The sequence below is a fragment of the Mustela nigripes genome, chromosome 9 (genome assembly GCF_022355385.1).
Source record: "Mustela nigripes isolate SB6536 chromosome 9, MUSNIG.SB6536, whole genome shotgun sequence".
NCBI lineage: Eukaryota > Metazoa > Chordata > Mammalia > Carnivora > Mustelidae > Mustela > Mustela nigripes.
In genome coordinates, this window is record NC_081565.1 from 73,577,778 (window position 1) to 73,593,183 (window position 15,406).

At 43.0% G+C, this 15,406-nt stretch overlaps 1 protein-coding gene across 1 annotated transcript in view; it reads left to right on the forward strand.

Annotated features, from left to right (window-relative positions):
• Nucleotides 1–15,406, forward strand: part of GNAQ (G protein subunit alpha q) — a 307,753-nt gene that overhangs the window by 96,238 nt on the left and 196,109 nt on the right. The window contains exon 2 of the mRNA XM_059411816.1: nt 6,958–7,142. Within this exon, the coding sequence (XP_059267799.1) occupies nt 6,958–7,142 (185 nt within the window). The remainder of the gene's footprint in view (nt 1–6,957; nt 7,143–15,406) is intronic.

A 15,406-nucleotide genomic window follows, 5' to 3' on the forward strand; every position in this document is an offset into this window, starting at 1 on the left:
TTGCAAACCAAGTAAGCTCAGAGCTTCTCAGACTTTTCCTCTGATCACACTCAGAGGCAGAAGAGCATGAACATGCCCTCCTAAAGTGCACTCCTGAAGGAGAAAAGATGGGGGAGGGAATCTCAAAGTAACCCCCTGGGGGCGCCTGGCTGGCTTAATTGGGGGGGCGCCTGGCTGGCTTAATTGGTGGAGCACCTGACTCTTGAACTTGGGTTCGTGAGTTCAAGTCCCATATTGGGTGCAGAGTTTGCTTTAAAAAAAAGAAAAGTAAAAACAAACAGGGAAAAGGCAACCTCCTGAACAAATTTTAGTGTGAAAATTCATGTAAACTTCCCCTTCATCTCCAAACTATACTGTTACTAGTTTATCAAATTTTAAAAAATTGAGATATAATTTATATACCAGGATATCCAACATTTAAAAGTATACATTCTAATGGTTTTTACTACATTCAGAGGCTTATGCCACCAACGGATGTTAGTTTTTAATACACGGATGTTTACCATGGATGCTCTGTGGTAAAATTGACTCTCCAGGAAATTATACCTTTTGAGTAACCTCGACGGCACGGCAGGTCCCTTTCCCGGGAGGTTTTTCTTACCACATTGAGAAGCCCAGGACTAGATGAAATTCTAGGTATTTTCAACAAATTGCATTTTCAGTGTATTTTGCCCATCTTTCCTTTAAAACCACCTTACCTGGATGAGTTATTATTAGTAGCCCTGGTTACCACAAATTTCCCCATCTTTTCCATTTCCGCTCACAGTGGGTGATGATAACTAACTTCATTTCATTTCTGTGCTGTATTTTTTAAACTGTCCTAGTACCTTCTGCCAGACCTTGTCAGGGATAAAGAGTCTTTTAAGGAGAGGAAGTTATGGTGACTCTTGTGTCAGAGCTGGTCGTTTCAAGCGCAGGGTCCCAATTTAAGTGGAGGAAAACATGCAGAAGGCAGAATGCACATATCTTAAAGTAGACAGCCCGAGATGTGGACGGCACATGGATTGAGTTTGGTTTCGGTGTTTTAAAATTTAATCTCAGTACTATTAATTCTTTGCAGGTGGGGCTTGATGATGTGCTTGTGGGTACAAAATTCCTCCCTGAAATTTCTGGTTCTGCTTTATCCAAGATTAGGTGGAAGCAGTCCAAGTTCAGCTTTGATGGTGCTGAGATTCCATGTCTTAGACTCTTGGCCTAAACCAGCAGGCCTTATTAAGTACAGTTCCGTGGGTTATAATTGAGCTCCACAAGGCTTGGGTCTGTTCTTAGCCTTTCTCTTTCTGGTTGCTTGCCAATCAAGAGGGCAGGACAGGGGCATTTGGCCCGAGCCTTCACATTAATTAAAGGCTTCAGATGTAGATTTCTGATGGTTTGACAATATCTCCAAATACAGTCATGAAGGCACTGGCAGGACAAAACGAATATACTCATTGTATAACTTTAAATACCACAGTTTTTATAACTCAGTTTTGGCATTTCTTCTTTTTCCCGGGAGCCTGAAAAAAAAAAGTGGCAGCGCTGTGGGTCTCCCTCAGCTTGTAAGAGGCCACGAGAAGGCATATTTTCTGCCTTTTTTTTTTTTCCAGTGAAGGAAATGAAGCAGGAGGATCCTTCAAGTTCCTGATAGTGTAGTGTCCATTGACTGTTTTCCAGGGCTAGTGTGTGGCAGTCGGGGACACTCGTGCCTTTCAGAGCAGTGACGGCAGTCACTGACACTTTGAGGGCACTGAGCAAGTCACCAACACCTTGAGGGCACCGAGCAAGTCTTGTATATGCGTGGATTGTGCTTCGGAGCTCTGTTGATAAAAGTGTAATCCAAGAAGCCAACTTGAGTTTGAGGGAAGGCACTGATGGATCCATAATCCATTGCCGTTAAGAAGTGAATGAAATACTGGATTTCAGACTCTGCGGGTTCAGGATGGTGGGAGATATGGCATGATAAGCACCGTCCTACCTTTAGAGGTGAATTGGACAGAACTGTTTATGGCTTTCATTGTGCAAACGGGCAGGATAATCAGTGTCGTCCTGTAGATGCTTTGGGTGAGTAGGACGCGAGAGTAGATGTGGATTTGTGGTAGAAGCTGTGTGTGGAAGTCCTCTTGTGTTGAAAAGATCGTGTAAAAGCCTAAAATGGAAGCATCAGATGGTCCTGTGTGCGACTGTGTATATGGCTCATACGTTCTGTCCTAACTTACGAAGTGACGTCTTCCACAATGGAATATGAAATTTTTATTTGATTTCGTTCTGATGGAAAGGCATGTGAAGTGATGCAGGGATTGCTCTCTATGCTTAATCCTGGGTAGGGAGGGAAAAAACCCAAGTATCCCTCAAAGCCAGATATGCATGCTGGGTTATAGTCCCCCCTCCCCTTTAAAAAGATTTTATTTTTAAGTAATCTCTACACCCAATTTGGGGCTTAAACTCACAACCCAAGATCAGCAGTTGCATGCTCTACCGACTGGGCCAGTCAGACACCCCATGTGTGCCCTCTTTAATAGCATGATTATTGCAGAGTCTTATTTCTGGGTGTTTTGATGAGCGAGGCCAAGAAAAGGCAGAATACCTACTGAAAGGTAGAACAACTTTTCTGGGGAAAATTTTTACCCATATTTATAGAGACCATTAAAAGAGAAAATACAGCGTTGTGGGGGTGCATACCCTTGTGTGTGTTGATGTGCTTGTTAAAGTTGTTAAGTGACTTGATTGGAGATGTGTTCAAATTAGCAAAAATGAGTACCTCCCCCACTTTCATGGAAGGGCTCGCTGCTAGATCTAGATCAGGAAGGGAGGGAAAAATGAAACAAAATGAAACCCAAGAGGGAGACAAACCATAAGAGACTCTTAATCTCAGGAAACAAACTGAGGGTTGCTCGAGTAGGGGGTGTTTGGGAGGAATGGCGTGGCTGGGTGTTGGATGCTGGGGAGACTACGGGCTATGGTGAATGCTGGGAATTGTATAAGGCTGGTGATGCACAGACCTGTACCCCTGAAGCAAATAGTACATTATATGTTATTTTAAAAAAAATAAAATAAATGGGATGTAATTAAAAAAAAAAAGAGTTATTTATGCCCTGTGCTATGAAAAGAGGTTAGCCAACTGGGTTTGCAGAGAATCTACTAGCAGAAAAGTCTGCTTTCTCTTATTCAGATATATAGAATTGTGAAGTCTTTCAAACTCCTCATTTGGCCTTAGGAAACCACCATTTTACAGAATTCGAGAACAGCTTTTTTTTTTTCTTTGTACCACATTTTTTTTTTCATATTCATTGTGAGTAGATGGTTAAAATGTCCGTTTCAAATCCTGAGAATGTTGTATAGCTCTATAAAAATAGGAGAACAACATGATATTTGGCTTGCACATTAATTAAGAATAGTTCATTTGTCTCCATGATAGAACTCTTTCAGTGGAACAAAGAAGCTGCATTTTTTTGCTCAGTAGAGGTTTTCAGTCCATATACTTCTTGTTGGGGGACTAAATCCATCATTAGTACAGAATGATACATCAGTTGACTACTTTTATCTTCTACCTACAGTATTTGACCAACACAGACATTCTCTTCTATGGAGCTCTGCCTTCTCTCTGACTTGGCTGTATTTATATAGTAACATCACAGGGTGAACATTAAGTTCACGGGTGAAACTTATCTGGGAGGGATGGCCAGTCAGTTGGAAGATGGTGCAGAGTTTCAAAATGGGTCTCCACTAATCGAAGCAGTATTCAGAAACTCAGAATTAGATTAAATGGATAAAAGTTGGGTGAAGTCAAAGCCATCATAAGGTATTCTTAGCCAGTGGGCAGTAGAAGCTAATTCCCCTGGATTTAGGGCAGTCGTGACAAAGAAAATAGTGACAAACCCAAACTGGGTAGCCGAGGGCTGGGCCAAACCCTTACCTTGCCTGTTACTGGCCGTGGCATCTTTGCCTGAGGACTCATCCCTCCAAGGCCTCTTCTTCTTTGTGAAATGAGGATAAAGACCTCTATCTCACAGGTTTTTGAAAGGATGAAATGACAATATGTTTGCAAGTTCTTGGCAAAGTGTAAAGGGTTGCACACAGATTTGTTTTGATTTCCTTGATAAGAGAGGACATTCAGGAGGTGGAGACCATAGTTTCTCTGTTGGTGTTAGAGACTGGTCTTGGGGTGTGTGTGTGTGTGTGTGTGTGTGCACGCACGTTCTGGGGATGGGTGGCTACTACAGTATTTATTCAGACTTTGGGGGAGAATCAGGCTCTGTCATTTCTTCATCTCAGTTGGCCTCTGGGAGAGTGTCAGGACAGTGAGCTGGTGACCAGCGAGCTCTTAAGTGACTAGCAAGCACTTCATGAATAAGGTTTATACAGAAAGGGACTCTGTCATGTTAGTGAGCTTCCCCCGCTTCCCTTGTGGCATTTGTACCAGTCAGAGTCCCAGTGGGAAATCTATGGCACACTCCATCTGGGTGGCCGAGGGGACTTCTAGAAGGGGACAAAGTCACTAGCGGCTGGCCCTAGCCCGGCAAGAGGAGAGAGCAGTCACAGGAACCCAGAGAGGGTAGCTGTATGGGGCGGGGGGCACCCAGTGGGAGCTGTGGCCTCTAAAGGAGATACCGTGTCTCTCTAGGGAGTGAGCCGCAGGGAGAATGACTCCTCCTCATTTTCTTGCTCTCTGGTCTCCTCCTCATGTCTTCTATATACTAAACCCAAGACAAAGATGAAGACAAGGGAGCTGTTGATGTCAACACCTTAGGGACCAGCCTCCTGGGGCACTGAGCAAGGCAAGAGAATGGAGAGGGACAATCCCTCGGTGTGTCTGGGGCAATAGGAACAAATCTTACTTTGGAGATGATGTCTGGATTCTTTTTTCTTTCCCCTTTCCTTGCTCCCCTTCATTCATTGGTCATTCGTTCATCATTAGTATCCAAAAAGATACCAAGCATTGACTGCTGTTGCCTGGCAGAACTGCAGTGATACATAAGCCATAAAAATATAATTTTTATGTTTTAGATTTTATACCCACCCAAATGAGGACATAAAAGCTGCTCTGCCAGCCAGGAGGAAGAGGCTGTAATGCCTGCTTCTCTTTCCTTTGCTTCTCGTGCCATTAGCCTCACATATGAAGATGTCTTTTGGTTTTTGTTGTGGAAAAACCTAGCAAGGATTCTGATTTGATGATTGTGTCTTTGGTGGGACCCTCCGAGCAGACCATCGCCCCTGGGATAGGGATAATAAAGAAGCAATCTGGATTTCTTTTTCCCTGCATACTTTGAAATGCTTGGGAGAGTAAAGAGACTTGTTGTTTTCTATAAATTCTGCATCGACAATGAGAATCCGTTTCATGACTTGATTTCGACCAGAGGTGCTACTTTTAAGATACTTTGGGTTTTGTTTTTTCTTTTTTTTTTTCCTCCTTTATTCATGGTTGGGATGATCAAATAGTTTTTTTAAACTCTTGGGATGCAGCTCGTTAAAATGGGTTGATGGCATTCACATGGCGCTGTTAACTTTATAGTTCAAGGACTCCAGATCACTTATTAAAAGTCATATGAAAATGATAATGTTGCTGCTGACCCGGGACTGCGGAGCTAGAAAGCCTCTTCCTCTGTCACTGGGCAAGGCTTCTGTGTTTACTCGGACATCTGTAGTCATTTAAGCTTGCTTCTGTGAAAACTGTAATACTTACTTGAGTCTTTCATGATGGTTTAGAAAGATGAAAATGAAATCTAATCCCCAGAAAAACAAAATGAAGTTAGGACAGATGCTGTATTCCTAGCTTTCAGTCTGAAACACCTTGTAGGTTGGAAGTGGCAGTAAAGATTCGCTGGCCTCCTCTGTATTGTATGCTTACCTGTTTCATATCCAAATAGGTACTGTCAGTGTTTTTCTACCCTCTTAGGGTCACGGATAAGCCTTCTCTACACCATTTGGTTTATTGATAAGAGAGATAGTTATTGTTTTGGAAATCTCAAGGAAGCCTGGAAGTGAGCAAAAAAATGTTCAGAAATGAAGTGACGTACAGAAGAAGCCACCTCCATTTGGAAAAATGAATTTTTACATTAGTAGTTTTAGATCCGTTGTGGAAGAAATAGGTTGTCACTCAGTGATAGGAGCCCATCTTTGTCTTTTCTTACTCCGTGGCCATTGGGAGCTTTGTTAGGGATTGACCTCAGGCTTATGGTAACAGAAAAAGGGGTGTTGAAAAGGGGAAAAATAAGAGTGTGGAAGAGAAAAATCCAGTCACAGTAAATTTGTGTATCATGCTGTTAGTCAAGAATGGGCAGAAGGAAGGAGTGTCACTGTGACTTCTCTGAATTAGGCGATTCCTTGAAATAACTCAGCTGCATACAGTAGCTACTGCTGTCCCCCAAATTCCTGCTTATCTGGGTGCTCTGCTCTCCATGTGTATGTACCATCTTGAAGTGAAAGAAAATGTCGAGAAATTTCAAGGCATTTTTGTCCTACGGCTCTGCACAGCCTTTGTGTAAGTGCATTGTCGTTTCCAGATCCAAATCCTGCTTTCCAGCCCAGCCTCTTGGAAGGCTTTCAGATATTCTCCGCGGAGGAGAGCCTTATCAAGTGTGTGTGCACTTCCAAAGATGCAGATTTCATTGTTTCTTCTAAGATACATGGTTACAAATCACTATCCAAATTCCGTGCTGAGTGGCTTCCAAAGAGGCGACAGGTTGTGTGTGTGTCTGTGTGTCTGTGTGTCTGTGTGTGTGTGTGTGTGTGTGTGTGTACGCGCGTGCGCACGTGCTTAAGCTCCATTCGCCTCCCAAGTGCGTTCTCGTCCTCCAGTGTGGCTGCATGTTCTCTGCAGGTGGCATTGCCCCCGCCAGGGAGGGTGCCATCCTGTGATGCTCCTCCAGCCGTCCGCGCGAGGGTGCGACGTCCATGCCGCCGTGTCTAGCTTAGTTGTCCAGGCGACTGTGAGAAGGTGTCACGGTCTGATGACCTCTTTTGCTGTGGTCCATCTTGCAGGGACGGGAGAGAGCGGCAAGAGTACGTTTATCAAGCAGATGAGAATCATCCACGGGTCGGGCTACTCTGATGAAGACAAAAGGGGCTTCACCAAGCTGGTGTATCAGAACATCTTCACGGCCATGCAGGCTATGATCAGAGCCATGGACACGCTCAAGATCCCCTACAAGTACGAGCATAATAAGGTAGGCCTGGCTCCTTCTGGGAACTGTGGGCAAAGCCATGCATGGTGCGGATGCTGTCTTCACATGGCTGGGTGGGACAGTGGGTTTTCGAAGCATACATTTTTCATCTCATCCTAAGTGGGACATTTAATGGTTCAGTATGTTCTTTATCGTTTTTTTTTTTTTTTTCCCCTTAAGTCTTTTAAGTCCCATCTCTGCACAATTAGAGTCATGTTCGTAGTGATATCGGTGGAAGGCACATTTGGATGTTCGACGATAAATATACGGAGGTTTAGAATTCTGGGGGGCGCCCCCTTACATTCATAAGACGGGTTGTAAGTTCAGGACACATTGACCAAAGTGAGGGAATTCAAAGTAGAGGCAGTGGCCTTGCTTCCCTGCCTTCCTTCCCTCTTTGTGCTTCCTTGAAGGAAAAAAAAAAAAAAAAGAACAAAAACAGCTTAAGAGCATTCTGTCCGTTTTAATTTTGGATTTCGTGACTTCCTGTCAGTAGTACCACAGGCTTAATTTTATTTCAGAGTAGGTCCATCTGTCACTTCCAATAACCTTTCAAACAATTTTCTCTGTAGTTGGGTAACAGTCATGCAAACTTCTAAAATCACTTGAGAAGGAAGGAGAAGTGAGGAGAAGAAAAAAAATCGAAATCTTCTCAGGGCATGTAGGTGTTGACCTTCTAGTAATCGGGTAAACCTCACCTTTTGTTGACGGAACACTGCATTTGCACCTACACTGGTTTGAGAGCCTCCCTTCAAGTCTTCCAGTCAGTGCTCTTGATAATTTATTCTTAAAAATGTTTCCATATACCAGGTCAGTATGTGACAGCAAGAAGCTGGCATGCTCACTGTGACTCATAATCTGAGAGTTAACTCAATGTGAATCATGGGTAAAATAAAGCAGTGCCGTGTATCTCTCCTTCTCGTACCATCTAGAAGCTTCTAAATGTACAGATCATCTTAAAATCCGGCATTTATTTTTCTTGGACGTTTCCTTGAAATTGCCTGGTTCTTTCTTATCTAACTGATACTCTGGCACTTAGTTTTCCAATGGTGATGGGAGAGAGTCTCCCACCAGGAACAGAGAGTCTCTCCACAAAGAAGCTTTCCTGTTTGTATCCGCAAGAGTGAGAATGATCTGGGCAGGTTCACAAGCCTGGGAATGTGGTGCCTGAACCAGCTGAGGCTGCCTGGAGAGCGAACAGTCTAAATTTAGAAGGATCAGGGTTGTCTCCCACCCCCCGGCCCCACCCCCTCCAAGAAATCTCAGTGTAATGAGTTTCTGAAATAGTGGCATGCTTGTCTCATTGCGGTTGGGAGAAGATTCTATGGAGGGAGCTGTCTTTTAAGGCCCGCAGCTTGTGCCAGTCTACAGTTATTTGATAAGATCATGATCTGATGGGTTCTGGCTGAATTAATCACATGGGTGGTATGACATACAGTTGACCCTTGCACAACGTGGGGATTAGGGGTGCCAACCCCCTGTGCAGGCAACAATCTATGGGTAACTTTTGACTCCTCCAAGACTTAGCTAATAGCCTACTGTTGACCTGAAGCCTTACCAATAACATAAACAGTCGATTAACATGTATTTTGTGTGTTACGTGTATTATACACGTATTGTTAAAAGAAAGCAAGCTAGAGAAAAGAAAACGTTGTTAAGGAAATCATAAGGAAGACAAAATACATTTTCTATGCCGTACTGTATTTATCCAAAAAATCCATGTATCAGTGTACCTGCAGGGCTCAAACCTGTGTTTTTCAAGGGTCAGCTGTGTGTGTGTGTGTGTGTGTGTACCATATTGGCAATATGTTTTATAGGTACCTATAAGACATATATTGTCAGTTAACACTTAATACAACATTAACCGTTAATACAAGGAATCTCCCTTAATCATGCACAGAAATCATCTTCCTGGGATGTTCAGAAGAATAGTTCAGGATCTTGCTTCAGTGTTAGCTTCTCACATGAGGCCCATTGATTGTACCATTACACAGATGTGGAAGATGGAGTGGAACTTACACCTTCTTCATGTAACACATTGAAGAATGTGTAACAACATGTGTTACTTGAGCTCTTTGTATCAGTTATAATTAAGTAGCTGTTACTGTGATGAATACCATTCAGTTAAAAATCATCATCATAAAAAGTTACAATAATGTGATTCTTCTCCAATATCATAATTATTCTGTGGAATCTTCTCACATCTCTTGATTGCTTAATACACTCCCTAATATAGGGACATGAGTGTGTGCTAACCTCTGAGTTTCTCAGTAGGTTTAATCCCCCTTAGTTTATAATATAAATTACTTTCCCATTGTTCCATTTTCTTTCTAATGTACACATATTCTGAAACATCACTCCTTGCTTCATCCATTAACGTCCCAAGCTCTGCCCACTCCTTGCCTTCGTTAACGCTTATTAAGGACATAATGTCTTTCTCTTCCACCGAACTGCCACTTCCTCCTAGAGTTCTTCTCTGCTCACATCCTCCCCTGCTCCCCAGCCCATTGCACTAAGTAATCCCACCCTGCTGTAGCAGAAACCGTAGTGGAGTGTTTATAATTGCCTAACTTACATTCATTATGATGACTTGTGGGAGTTGGTCTTGTTTTCCCAGCTCGACTCAAAGCTTCTTGAAAGTAGATGATGTCACTTGCACGTCAGCGTTTTTCAGGTTCCCAGCATCATACCTTGTACATAGTAGAGGCTCAAAAAATACCGTTTTATGAACGGGCAAGTCATTCATCCCCTTAGACAACTGAACGTCTCCTCGTCTGCCTCCAGGTTGTTGAAATGCTTATTCAGATCAACAGATCACTGTTGAAATGATTTTATGTGTGTAAGGAAATCAGTGCAGTGTGGTGTCAGAGGTGCAGAGAAGTTTCCTGAGGACTGGGCAGAAATTGACACTCCAGAAGAAGTCAAGGGCATTGCTAACGTGGCGGCACTTTGGGGTGGAGGAATGGCAGGAGTAGATGTTAAGGAAAAGCGGTGTGACTGTGTTGGCCAACTTACCTTGAGCAAGATTGTTATAGAGGAGAACTAGAAAATAAAATTTAAAAATGGTTTAGAATTTGTTTCTGAAAGGTTTTGAATCCAGGCTAAGAAGTTTGAATTTTATTTTCTTGTCTTTATGAGACCCATTTAGTAATAATATTTTTTGTTTCAGTTAGAATTTTCTATGAAAGTTTTTGGTTATAATATACTCTCTATAAATAGTTTAAAGAATTTGGTGTGCATTTTATTAGCAATTACTTGAAAGCAGTGCACTGTGATTTATATGATTTTGTGGCACTAAAGATGTAAAAAATGTAGTTTTTATAAAAGCTTCTTTGCATCTACAGCCACATTGGTCATACTATATGGTACTAACATAAATAAAAACAAACACGTTCTAATATTTTTCTCCTAACTTTGTACTTGCTTCTGAGTTCATGTATTTTACAGAGCAAAATATAGATTAAAAATGGTATGGCTTATTCTTAACAGGAAAATTGTTCACAGTTTCATTTGCGGTGAATTCGTTCTAGCAGTGGGAATACCACACCAGAATATTGGAATTTTTTGGCTCCTGGGTAGTGTCACTGCATTGAATTGAGAGTCCCACTGGTTTGTTGGGGGGCTGGTGCTATGGTCAGAGGGAGTCCAGGCCACTCTCTGCCCTAAATGGTGGTGTGGCATCCCCACCTTTTTTGTAGACCTTACCCAGTGTTCCAGGGATTGGCTAGCTCAGGAATAGCTTGGGATAAATTAAAACTTTTACCAAAAGAAAGATCAAATTTCCCCTGGGTGAGTATCCACTATGGCGTTCTTGAATTTTCTTTGGCAAACTAGTAACGTTTATAGGTGAGCTGCTTGGACTCTGCCCAAGTGAGAGAATATATCTGGAGACTTCTTCTGAATATACTGTGAGCTAGGGTTGGTTTTCTCCCAAATATTACTTTGCCATTTCCTTAAACACAACTGTTGATAGCTAATGTTAAAAGGGATGAAGTGTTTGTCACTTAGTCAAATCAAAAGATACATTTAATGGTACAAGGCATTTGACTGTGACATTCCTCTGTCATTTTCTACTCTCCAAAAGGGAGAATTTTCATCACCCTTATTTTTTGGTTTCCCATCTTATACAGACCTGTTCTTCTGATTATTGGTTGTTTGGGTGCTGAAATCAACTCTTGATGAAAAGGAAGAGATAAAAAATTTCAGGGCCCACATGGCTAAGAACTGTCCTGGATTATGGGGGGGGGGGGGGGAGGAAACAGACGATGAGGCATTGGTGCCTGATTTTCATGTACTTGTTATCTGTGGCTGGGGGTTGGCCTTCCTGCCTCGCCTGTTGATCATTCCTGGGCAGGTGCCTTATTTTCTCAGACTGCACAGTACGTTCTGGTGAGCGCGCTTCTTGTTTTGTCGTTCATTGTCTCCACGACAGGCTACACGTGCTGCTGCTTTTTGGAGATTACCCCAGATTAAAATATCCTCATATCCCCTTTCCCGTTGGCTTACAGTTTCTGTGGACTGTGATACCAGGCTATTCTTAGGGACAGTTTCAAAGTATTGACAGGTTTTTGCTGCTTTGTCCAGTCCCAGCAAGAGAAAAGAAAAGAGAAAAGAGGAAACAGTCCCAGCTGCTTCCTCATGCAGTGAACTCAGGATGATTACTGAGTAGAACTCAGCTACTTGCTGATGTTGACTAGACAGTGTTACCTTTTCTTCTAGTTGCTGCTTTTAGACTTGGAGGTCTGGATGACTAGGGCTCCCTTAGCACCAAAGGCTGCAGTTGCCTTTGTCCAGCCAGGAGTTTCCAGGGTTGACCCTTTGTCCTGGCGGGAAAGTGGCTGAGAGCACGTTGCTGCAGTACCTCTGTCCTCCCTGAGCTCTCTGAGAAAGGGCTTGCGCCGGGACAATACCTCTTTAAACACTTTCACAGCTTTCTGAATTTTCTGCACTTCCCGAGAAGTCTAAGATACCAGAAGCCGTGTTTTGGAAGAGAACATAGCCAGGATTCTGGAGAACTTGCCAGTTTTTTCCTGCCTTTGATCAGTTGCACAAAAAATGGCTGTACTACATTCTCCAACGTGAAGGAATTTGCTTAGTTTACAAAATGCTGAGAGACTGATTTCCTTTTAATATTTCTCACCTACAGAATAAGGACATAATAAAAGTAGAACTTACTAATAAGCATGTATTCTAATCTGTTCCTCCTGAGAGTTGTATCAGTCCGTGTTCTGTGTTTGCAAGCAGCAGAAGCCAACCCTGGCTAGCTTAATTGGAACAAGGGTTTCACGAGAATGTGAGGGGACCTGGAGAAGTCTGGAGAAGCGGAAGGGCGAGTTTCTGGAAACCAGAACAGGTCTGGTGAACTCATCTGTGAGGTGGCTGAACCCTGACCATTTTCATTCTTCTGCCACTCCATTCAAAACTCAGATTCTTGGGGAAACGTGCCTGAGAAGTCCGGCCTGGATTCTGTGCTCGCTCTTTGGCTGGCGATTGGATTGACAGTTCCTGAGGGAAACCAGGGTGCAGTGACAAGAAGACGGAATGATGCTGTCACACATCACCATTCTCACTGGTCAGCCACGCTGTCAATTTAGAGAATAAAATGACCTCTGGATGCTCTATGGAGGAAGGCCATCCAGTTTTGTTCCACACTTGCTAAGCCTGTCTGAAAGTACAGCTTCCCAGAATGGGGGTGTGGAGAGGTTGAGGGGTTAATGGCTTCGTAACACTTATATATGAAGGAAGTAGCTGAATTGGAGCCCAAGCCCCAGATAGCTGAGTAACCTTGGCATTGCCATATTTTTCCCCTAAGCCTCAATTTCCTTTCTCTCTAAGCCTGAGTGTCCCCATCTGTAAAATGGGACAGATAATAATAGGATTATTTCAAGTATGAAAATGTCTTATAGGTGATAAATAAAAAGGAGGTTGCCACTTGTTATAAGATGAGTCCCCGTGGAGGTGATGAACACTGTTAATCATCTGTATTCATCAAGAATAAAGAAACAGGGGCGCCTGGGTGGCTCAGTGGGTTAAAGCCTCTGCCTTCGGCTCAGGTCATGATCTCAGGGTCTTGGCATTGAGCCCCGCGTTGGGCTCTCTGCTCAGCAGGGAGCCTGCTTCCTCCTCTCTCTCTGCCTGCCTCTCTGCCTACTTGTGATCTCTGTCTGTCAAATAAATAAAATCTTAAAAAAAAAAAAAAAAGAATAAGACAAACAGAAAGTCATTTAAATAGCATGACCAGGTATAGGAGGTATCTGAGGGAAACTTTCCTCCAAGTGACAGTCATTGAAATGGGACACCAAGGAAGGTACAGAAATCTTCCTATCTGGATGTGTTCAAAAATAGAATGTATTTTTAACACGTGAAATTCTTGAAGGCGTTTTTGCTAAAATAAGACAAGGGATGGACTGGACACCCTCTGAAACCGTTGCTAGCATGGTTTTCCCTCATGCTGATTCTGTGATTCCAAAACTCTAAGAAAGCTATTGTCACTTTGTTATAATTTAAATCTCTTCCCTTTCTGGAACTTTGTCCGTTCCAGGGCACTTAACAAAAATTAAAACCAAAGACAAGAAACAAGAGATTTTCTTTGATAGTTTTTTAAAAAAAATATATTTTTTAAAATTTATTTGATAGAGAGGGAGTAAGCACAAGCAGGGGGAGTGGCAGGCAGAGGGAGAGGAAGAAGCAGACTCCCTGCTGAGCAAGGAGCCCAATGCATCCCCCAGGACCCCAATGGGGGGACGGGGATCATGACCTGAGCCAAAGGCAGAGGGGTAACTGGGTAACTGACTGAGCCGCCCAGATGTCCCAAAGCAAGAGCTTGTAAGTGACAGTGATCTCTAGCCCAATGGAGACCTTTCTTTGTATTTAAATCCCGTGAGTGATTGTAATATTTATGTCCACGTAGGTTTTTTTTTGTTTCCCCTTTTAAATGGTGTTCAAAGGTCAAAATTTTAAAAAATCAAAGACAAAACAGAACAAAGGTCAACATCAGATGCAGGTTTTGGAGAGGTTGTCAGTGATAGCATGTCAGTTGGGTTGTTGACTACTGGCCACCGAAGACAGTCTGCACCTTCTCCTAGGAACACTTGGTACTCCTGCTTCTCTGAATCTGAGTTTTCTTTTTAATAAAGAGTCTAAGGGGATCTCGAGACTTTTCCTGACCAACTTGATCTGAGGTTGGTTTACAGCCTCCTCCCTTCTCTCTAGGACTTTTTTTTTTTTTTAATTATTTATTTATTTGACAGACAGAGATCACAAGTAGGCTGAGAGACAGGCAGAGAGAGAGGAGGAAGCAGGCTCCCTGCTGAGCAGAGAGCTGACGTGGGGCTCGATCCCAGGACCTTGGGTTCATGACCCGAGGCTTTAACCCACTGAGCCATCCATCCAGGCGCCCCATCTTTTGGGCTCTGGTTAGGAGTTGAATCACCACTGATTCTCCTGTAGCTTTATCACCTTTCAGAATTTCTTCACATGCTTTCTTTTCTCTTTTAGTATCTGGCAAATACTGTGTAGGCACATTTTTGTCTCCTCACTCTGTCTTTGTTTCCCTGCAGTTCTTTATTCATTTTATAAAACCTGATGGCCATGTAAAAATAGAAGATTGTAAGATTTGTTAAAAATCCCTTTCTCTTGGCTAAAATAATCCTAAGGCAGGCCATAGCATTTATCCAGGGTGGGCATCTTTTTGTGTGTGTTTTGGATTTTTTAAAAAGATTCATTTTATTTCATTTTATTTGAGAGAATGAGTGAGTGGCTGCTCGTGTGTGAGTTGGGAGAAGGGTAGAGGGAGAGGGAGAAAATCCCAAGCAGACTCCACACTGAGGCAAAGCATGTCACACGGCTCGATCCCACAACAGCCCTGAGATCACCTGAGTGGAAACCAGGAGTCAGACACTTAACCGGCTGAGCCACCCAGGTGCCCTCAGCGTGAGCATTTCAAGTTCAGTTTTATCAGAGGAGGGCTCTGAAGCACAGCAGTAGAATGAAGCAGACCGTTGATTTATTTTTTGGTTACATATGGAAGAGTGTACACAGCATCAGTATTAAGCCACATGTGCTCTTCCATTGTGAACACATTTGCATCCACATCTGCCGATCTGGATCAGGTGACCAAACGCCCAGAAGCCTCCTCCTCCTGCGTTCCAGTCAACGCCCCTGACTCCCACAGGGCGACCACCTCCTGACTTCTAATACCATGATTACTTGTGTGTGTGTGAACTTTGTATGAATGGAAGCGTCTAGTGTATACTCCTTTCTGTCCG